This window comes from Setaria viridis, chromosome 9, assembly GCF_005286985.2.
Source record: "Setaria viridis chromosome 9, Setaria_viridis_v4.0, whole genome shotgun sequence".
NCBI lineage: Eukaryota > Viridiplantae > Streptophyta > Magnoliopsida > Poales > Poaceae > Setaria > Setaria viridis.
Genome location: NC_048271.2, coordinates 49,835,037 through 49,843,893, shown reverse-complemented (window position 1 = coordinate 49,843,893; position 8,857 = coordinate 49,835,037). Strand labels below are relative to the sequence as shown.

The 8,857-nt window shown below is 56.1% G+C and overlaps 1 protein-coding gene across 2 annotated transcripts; it reads right to left on the bottom strand.

The window, feature by feature from the left end:
* Window positions 1-5,411: 5,411 nt before the first annotated feature.
* LOC117835131 (homeobox-leucine zipper protein HOX19) lies at window positions 5,412-7,633 on the bottom strand. Of its 2 annotated transcripts, none has more exons than XM_034714503.2 (3): window positions 6,785-7,633; window positions 6,359-6,438; window positions 5,412-6,262 (listed from the first exon to the last, which is right to left on the bottom strand). In XM_034714503.2, exons 1-3 carry the CDS (start codon window positions 7,205-7,207, stop codon window positions 5,917-5,919), a joined length of 849 nt encoding a protein of 282 aa, XP_034570394.1. In that variant the 5' UTR covers window positions 7,208-7,633; the 3' UTR covers window positions 5,412-5,916. The 2 variants fall into 2 exon arrangements, with proteins under 2 accessions (XP_034570394.1, XP_034570395.1); XM_034714504.2 differs by having other exon boundaries at window positions 5,412-6,250; window positions 6,785-7,628.
* Between the last annotated feature and the right edge of the window lie 1,224 nt (window positions 7,634-8,857).

Sequence of the window (8,857 nt, the reverse complement as noted above, 5' to 3'; positions counted from 1 at the left end):
TGAAGTCAAAATAAAAACGATAAAGCAAAACTCAAACTAAAGCAAAATATGGATAACATCGTTACCTTCGAGACTTTGGAGATCAAGGATGATAGCATACAACGCATGAATCTCAAAGTACCAAGCAGTGCACGAAGCAAGTGGTGAGCAAAGGTCTAAGATGCGAGGGTCAAATCGAAAGCGACTCGCGCCCCCCTTTTTATAGGCACGGTAACGGGTGCGAAACGACACTTTAAACCTTGAGCTAAATACGAAGAGTTATCCAATAAGAAATCAACACGTACGACACAAAAAGGTAATCGTTGAGTCATTTCTCACCGACGCTCGAGGGTGACTTTTTTTGGGAGAAAATCCTTAGTCGCGGGTTCGGCCGTCGATGTCGACCCTCGCCCATGAGGGGCTACTATCGGGGATCATCCAAAAAGACGGTCACCCTCGAGGTTGTTTTGTTTGGCATAAGCCTACCAGCATTGCAAAATCATTAACCACGGGCGAAGGTTGTTAACCTCGCAGAACCAGTGTGGCGTGAAAATCGTGCTAGCCTCGCTTAATCTCTGCAAATTTAGTCTCGAAGCCAAGAGATAATCCCTGATGACCAGGCTATAACAAAGTTTACCCTTGAGCGCTCGAAGCTAACCCCGAGCGCCAGGTTGTTTACTGTGTTTTACTCAGGGTCGTTGGAATGAGCAAGCTAGGATTCGAGGCACGAGGCAGGCATCTTTCCGGCACGAGGTTGAGATGACTTCGAGCATGAAGCTAAGATGACTTCTTTCATGAGGTTGAAGGCGTGATTTGCGGGATTGCCTAAGAGCGTGATTTACGGGATTGCCTGAGGGCGTGAGAAGCGTGACTCGGTAGAGGAGACCAAGTCGCATAAGTTACCTCCAAAAGACATCTGAGTTTAGTATATTCCAAGAATGTAGTAGTTGAGAGAGGATAATCGTGGAATGTAAAGTGTCCTTCGAGACACTATAAAAGGGGAGCCCTACCCCGATGCAAAGGGATGCTCATTTTTCAGAATTGAACAACGAGTGTTTCCTTAACATTGTTGCGTTCGAGTCTCTTCGAGATTTATTTCCCAACAATGCTTCCACGGGTACCACTGTTAGAATTGTATCGAATATTGTGTACTAGTTGGTTACGTTTGAACTTGGAGTTGTATTAGCGGTAGGGTGTAGAGTATGTGTCGGGCTCTTGTAACCCGAGCTCCTCATAAATATGAGAGGAGGACCGCTGTTGTAACCATGATGACATAGCGACATACTCGCAGGGCTCGCAGGGGGGAGGCGGCGTATTGCCGGGACCCCGGAGTGACCAGTGTTGCGATTTGGGGAGGAGCGCCCGTAGTCATGCCCCGAGGATGTAGGTTTCGACTGAACCTCATCAATAAATATCGTGCCTCTGGTGTCGTCTGTGATCTTGCATACATTATCTCGGTAGATCAATTGTTGCTTCCGCACGCTATTATTCTAACAAGTGGTATCAGAACCAAAATGTCCGGAAACCTGGAACATCTTTGGGTCACATGATGACGGGGGAGCCCGTGAACGTCTCCGGAGGGTCACACGGGGTTGGTTGCAACCGGAGAATTGGACTCGGGGCTTGAGATAACGTCTTCGGGAGATCACATGGGTTGTATGTGATGAAAGAATTAGACCTGATGTATGACGGGGGAGATTGTTAGGTTTAGTCCTATATTGAAAATTGATGGTGGGGGAGCACAACATATAGTTGGGGCAGCCCTCACCCGTCAGGCTACCAAAGCCTTGTTGTTGTGGGCTCCGGTGGACCTAACCTGGTGAGGTACCGGCTCGTGAGTATAGCGGATCGGGCCGGATTTTGCTGCGCACTCTAACAACCACCGTCATCATCCACACACTCATGCACGAGCATTTAAGCCCGGCCCATGGAGCCGCCTCTTGCACGCTGCAGCATTGCTCCTGCTGGCCATCGTTTTTTTCTTATTGTGCTATCCGACGGTTTTGCAAGCATCGAGTCGAGCATCTTTCGACCTACCACGCCGGCCGCCAGTCCGCCACTCATTGGGAAATCGTGGATGCTAAGGATTGGACGCGCTCTCTGTCTCGTAGCCCACGTAAAGCAAGGTTACCAGTAGATAGGACTGCTACTTACTACTAGATACAGTTAGACCTAGTACTGTATACTGCTACTTCTTTTTTCTCAATAATTTGTTAACGATAATAAGGAGCATGTGTAGAAAGTAGAAAGGTACTGAAACTAGTAGGAAACGAGCTTTGTGTTGAAGAGCTGATCGAAAAGGCGACCAGGTAGAGGTAGCAGCCCCACTGTCTCCTGATCTCTTTCATGTCCGTGTGAAAGCAGGCCGCCCGGGCACCCGTCAGCAAGTGTTACTAGAACGTGGAACATGCGTCTGCCGTCACCCAGCCCGGATTCGGATTCGCCGTGCATATATTCGGAAATCCCCGGCGATCCGATGTGCGGGCAGAAAGCCGCTCCAGGATAACAAATGCGCTGTACCGAAACGTGAGAAATCCATGGCATTCCATTATTCCTCCATGGCTCCATCCTCCTGCTGATGCTGGCCGCTGCACGCCGCCCGTTCTGCGCCGCCCTCAAATCAGCTTTCGTTTACGCGGTGACATGTTCAATCCGGCCGGGAACACACACGCACATGCACATGCACGCACACGCATGGAGCCAATCGCTCCATCAATCGATGGAGCGACGACGACGGCCAGTGCATGCAGTTCACCTCGTGTCAAGCTCGGTCGGTACGTGCGTGCTACGCACCACGCAGGATATTTGGGATTTGATCGCACTGCAGCACGTCAGAACAAATCCATCCACCCATCCATGGCTCGCTGGGTGCATATATACGGGATAGGCACGAATAGTCGCCAGCCACCAGTAGCAAACAGGATCGATTCCTCTCCAGCCAGCCTCATCACTACAGATTGCTCGACGGCCATACGTTGATTTTAAACAGATTCGATCTGGGAACCCTTTTCAGGCGATCGAGGTATGCGGTACGAAGTACGAAAATCGCGATCTTCCGATCCCGTCCCTAGGACGTCGATCAGCGTGCGGCACGGCAGGGCAACACTGGCCGGAACGAATGGGAATGGCCTGGCCGCGGTTCAGTTCAGCCTGCCCTGGCTGGGCCTGGGCGTACGCACGCTAGCTTTTGGTCGAGCGATGTGCGGGGGCACGGCACGTCATGTGAGCGGCATCCAATGATCGGCAGCGAAATCCAGGCGAATGATGAGCGGCGACAGCCCAGCAGCGGCAGCCCTGGGCGCGCCGGCGGATAGCTGAGTCAGATCTGATCGATCGGAATATCAGATGAGATGGTCCCTCGGCTGGCTGGCTCAGCTCAGCTGTGCAGTGCAGCTACTGATTGACTCAATCATGCCCGATCAGCTGTGCGAGACCGCGTTCTGCCCACCAGAATCCAAGTCTGCCTCTGGGCAGGCGCGTTCTCGTCTGCGCAGCGCACTGTCACCGTGCCATTGGCCGGGGGGCCAACCTGAGACGCGTTCTGTCAAGGAAGGCGGCCGCCTGGCAGCTTCTGTCCCGCCGGCTCGCGCGGTGCCTTAACGCCGGAGCAAACCTCCGTGGCCGGGCCACGCCTTTCCGCCAGCAGGCCCGGCACATGGACGGCCCGGATCGGCCGGCCCCGCGGCCGCAGCGTGCACGTTCAAGATGGATGCCAAGTCAAGCGGCTAGCGAGCAGGTTGGGGAGATGGATGGAGGGCGCCACACGGTCGCGACGTGCCGGTTGGCGGGTGGCGCGCACACGGCGTGTTCGCGCCGTGGGTGCGCCGCGCGGCCGGGGAGGGTCGGCGGGAGGCGCGCGACGCGTCGGGGCGCGGGGGGCGCCACATTTAACTCCCGATCATATCGGTCTCGAGGGGGGCAGGCAGGCAGGCAGAGGGAGGACGACGCGGCGCGGGGTGCACGCGCGCGGTGTGACCGGCGTTATTAAGTCGTGGGAGTAGCTCTCGCTCGCTGTGCTCCCGTTTCACCGCGCTCACGGGAAACCGGACGCCGCGCTCGCTCGTCGTCCCTGCCTGCCCCCGTCGGTCCGCGCGGGCGAGCGCATGACTCGGTGTGGTCGTGTAGTCTAAGGTAGGTGACCCGCGCCGCGGTGAGGCCCGTGTGCGCGGTTAAGGCTAGCTATAGCATCCTAGGAAGAAGGAAGGAATGGATGAGCTAGCAAACTTATCCGCGTAGCTAACCACTACTGATACCGTACGTACAGTGCTCCAACTGTATTTAGTACTACAAGTACCTACAGAATACTAATACACGTACGTACTATATTTACATGAGAATCTCATGTCAGTACGAACGAGGCTAAACTTCAAACGAGTACGATGATCGGGTGCCTTTCTCTCCCAATCGGCTTGAGATTCTCCACCGGCCAGGCAGTAGCGATCGGTTCCTGATTCCTCCCTTGCACCATGGGGCTTGGAGACACGTCGTCCGCGGAGGGATGACGACTCCCGCGGCCCCGCACGCTGGCGGTTGCTGTGCAGCCTCCTGCTGATACCGGACAACGCCGATATCAGCGCAACTACTACAGGCCACGCCGCGCCCGGCCCCGATCGGTCGAACGAGCACCGACCGACCAAACGGAGCCAAAGATGATCGCTTCCCCCCCGTCGCGCTCGCCGCGGCCGGCTCGTACTCGGCATACGGGGGCACGCTGCGCACGCATGCCGCCGAGGTTAGCGGCCCAGCGCGCAACCCCCCGACACCACCTCCTTTCACGCGTCACGCCGCGTGACTCGCCTCAGCTCGCTCTCGCTAGCGCAGTCACGCTCGCGCGGCCGACCTCGTTGGCCGGCGCGGTGCGGTCACACGATCGGCGCGCGTATGTTTCCTGTTCCCACCGAGAGCGACGCCGGTGTCCGACGATCCTTCCGCCGGCCTCATAATGGCTCCGACTCGGCGACCCAAAGCGACAGCTGATGACGCAGAGAACTAATCAACCCGCACGTCGTAATCCCGCGATAACACGCACGCACAGCCTTCTGGATCATCAGACGACTACAGAGACTGCTGAAACTGAATGCCGTGTGGAACTGGAACCAGCACCGAGACCGAGAGCTCGTCGTCCTGGACGCGCGCGGCCGGTCTTGTCCGGGCAGCATGCTTCGGCGAGAGGGCACGCGCGACAGCGGCTGGCTGGCTGGCTCGCTCGCTGTCCCAATAATTAATCCAGCAAAAGCGACAGGAATTCGGAGATGAGAGCCCCGACAGCACAATCATTGAGCCGTGTATATGCATAAAAAAAGTGATGTGTGTATATACACATGTACACCTGCAGACAGGGCCAAGCCAACAGGGCTCTCGATCATGTCATCATCCAGCACTGTGTCTGACGCTCACCATCAGTATACTAGATATATAGTAAAGAGCAGATGGACTAGAAGCATCTCAATCTAATTATGATCGATTTGTACAGTAACAATACTACTAATACTACCACTTAATAATTACTTGCCCTCTGATCGATGATTGATCAATACAACCTGTGAAAGAAAGAAAACCCAAAGAAAAGAAGCTGCTACTACGTACTCCTGTCGAAAAGGGAGCAAGCAGACCGAGAGGGACAGAATTACAGCATGCATGCACAAAAATATACATGGATGGATTGGGTGGGTGCTACTAGGAATAAGCTACGGCTATTTTGACTAACCTATCAAGCCTATGATTGATTGGTTGATTGATTGATTAGCTGATGGGAACAACTAACATAATCCCCCCCGGATCAAGAAAATAGCTAGAGGGGAGGATCGATCGATCAATCGTATGTTACTTGTGGCGTACGTGAGGTGGATGGCGTGTCCGTGGTATTAGCTGGTGCAGTGGCGGGCGGTGGTGCTCTGTTTGCTGCTGCTGCTCATCATGCATGCGCGTGCAGTACCATCAGCAAGCGGCGGAGTGGGTGAAGGGGTTGAAGAAGTGGTGGCTGGCCGCCGCCTTGGGCCGGTCGGGGTCGGCCTTGGCCGCGGCGGCGGGCCCGCCCAGGCGCTCGCAGGACGGGCAGAGCGTCAGCGTGGCGGCCGGCAGCTGCATGTAGAACGGCGCCGGCGCCGGCACGGCCCCGGCGGCGGCCGGCGTCGCCGCCGCGGGCGGCGCGGCGAACTTGAGCGAGCGGAGCTCCTGCAGCTCCCGCTGGAGGCGGCGGTTCTCCTCGGTGAGCGACTCGCAGCAGCGCTTGAGGAACTCGCAGTCCACCTCCGTCTGCTTCAGCTTGGTCCTGCGCGCGCGGCTAAACCACGTTAATTGGCCACCGTCAGAGCTTAATCATATCTTTCCGTGCATGCTGCATGGGCATGCCGTCGAGGGGATGGGGGCCAATACTAACCTTGCTCGTCTGTTTTGGAACCACACCTCCACCTGCCGTGGCCGCAGGTTCAGTTGCTTGGCCAGCGCGACTTTCTGCTTCTGCTCAAAGCCAAAAAGACACACCAACAGAAAGCGAAAAGAGAGGATGTTCAGTCACAGATAAGCTCATCTCATCTGGATGGATGGAAAAGAAATCCAACTCTATCTAGCACTACTTGTTTAATCACAGACACATATACTACTGTATGTTCAAACAGAGATGCAGCATGTGGATGTAATAACTAATAACCGTGTGTGCGTGTGTGCAATCAGAATCAGGTAGGCAAGTGCAGCAATCTATCATCTATCCGTGGATGTGCAGCGGCAAGGCAACAACCGACTAGTCAATCGATCGTATCGCGCACGCAGGGGCAGCGGCCGCGGCAGGGGCGGGTGGCGTACGTACCGGGTTGAGGGTGCTGTGCTCCTTGAAGCGGTCCTCCAGGAGCGCGGACTGCTCCTTGGTCAGCCTCAGCTTCTTGCGCGTGCTCCCGTCGTCGTCGTCCTCGGCGCCGGCGCCGCAGGCCCGCGCCGCGGCCGCCGTCGACGACGCCCGCTCGCCGTCCGCCTCCTCCACGCGCTCCCTCTTCACGCCCGCCACCGACAGCGACGACACGCTGTGCGAGGGCCCGCCCCCGCAGCCGCCGGACCCCGTCGCGGTCGCCTCGTCCGGCATGCTCAGCGTCAGCGACGGCTCCAGCGCGCGCGGCTCCCTGCTCAGCCGGCTGCAGGTGCCCTGACGCGCCGCATCAGACGCTCCGCCTCCGCCGCCGAGGGACAGGCCCAGGGCCAGGCCGGCGTCGTCCAGGTGGACGTCCTCCTGAGCCATGGCGTGCACGCCGCGGGGCCAGAAGCTACCACTCCACCGGCCGCCACTTCAGTTAGCAGCTGGGTCTCCCTCCCTCCGGGTGGCACGCAGCCAAACAAAACGCGAAGCTGGGTGTTGTTGCAAGCTGCGCTGCCGCGCTTGTGTTGTGTGCGTGCGTGCGTGCGGGGGGGAGCTACAGCTACTCGGATAGGAAGGTGGGGGAAGGAAGGAAGGAATGAGATGGTTGAGGGAATGAGGAGACGGCCGGGCGAGAATATTTGAGGAGGAGCGGAGCCGGCAAGGGACACGCGCACATCACGCGCACGTACGCGCGCCCACGCCTCGACACTTGCAAGCCTTCGACAAGGCCATGGGGGCTCAGCTTCACCTCAGCTGGGGGTCCATCCAATCCAACCCCATTCCTGACTCCTGAGCATCCCCGCTGTGCCTGCCGTGCTGCGTGCGGAGTAGCAGCACATCAGCACAGTGCCGCCAAAAAGGCCGTGGTTTTCTATTGGGATGATTGGGGGCGAGCCGCGGGACGGCCACGTGGACGCGTCTGTGCGGAGGGGCAGGCAGAAGACTAGTAGTAATACGCACATCGTTCTCATCTCTCCTCTAATCCACAGCAGGATTACTTTGCGCCATTCTTTCAATATGCTGTGTAGTGCAAAAGGTGAACCGCCATGAAATCGATCGAAGGAAAAAAAAAGGTAGATGCATGACGTGTATACATATATGTAAAGACAAATCGTTCTAGAGCAGTTAGGTACTTACGTGTATACAATTACTCTATGTTTATATATAACAACGCTAAATTAATTAAATATTAGCGTACATGATCGTGTTGTTCTACTTTGGTTTTAGAAGACCAAGATGCTACAAAATGATGGTTGCATGTAGTAATATACTATAGATTGCCGGGCATCTACTACTATACCCCCCTATTGGGGGGAAAGAAGCAGGAGCACCGCATCAAGTGCTTGTCTGCGAGATCGTGGCAGCATTACTCATCACCCACTCAACCACCCATGCATTGCATTGTATGTGCCGCTCATTTACTAGGCGCCCGGTTGGCCTAGCTGGGCAGCTGGTGCCTTCCTCCCAGCCTCCGGTTACTTTCCTTCTCCATCCAGCAGCCCTGGCTGGTAGAGCTTTTTCTCCCTTTTCCAACGCCAAGCTTTGGTACAGCTACTGTACCGCACCGTCTTCACCCAGGTTCCAGCAAGTAGGTATTGGCCTCTCGCCCTCTTTCCACACCACCTCGCTGCTTTCCACATCGGACACGAACACGGCCCCGGAAAAAGGAAAAAAAAAGGCACAAAAAATAGAGAGGAAAAGGCTTGGGTGCTGTGGGGCAGGGCCTGTTGCCTCATCTCGTGACACCTTTCCAATGATAGGCCTGGGGTTCACATTACATTACAATGCAAATCCTTGACTTGTTAATCTCGCGCTTCCGTGCTGATTAGGGCGTGTGAGGGCGAATTAACTACGGGGGCGCGACCTGTTGATCAACTGTGTGTTTGTTTATCTGGTTGGTCTGCAGGGGTTCTTTTGCGTTGCGCGTCGCCCTGTTCACCACATGGCCTGCCGAGGGACGAACAGGGTTGGAGGCACAGTAACGGAACGGAATAGAACAATCGGCAGCCAGCGTTTGTCATCCAACCGCGT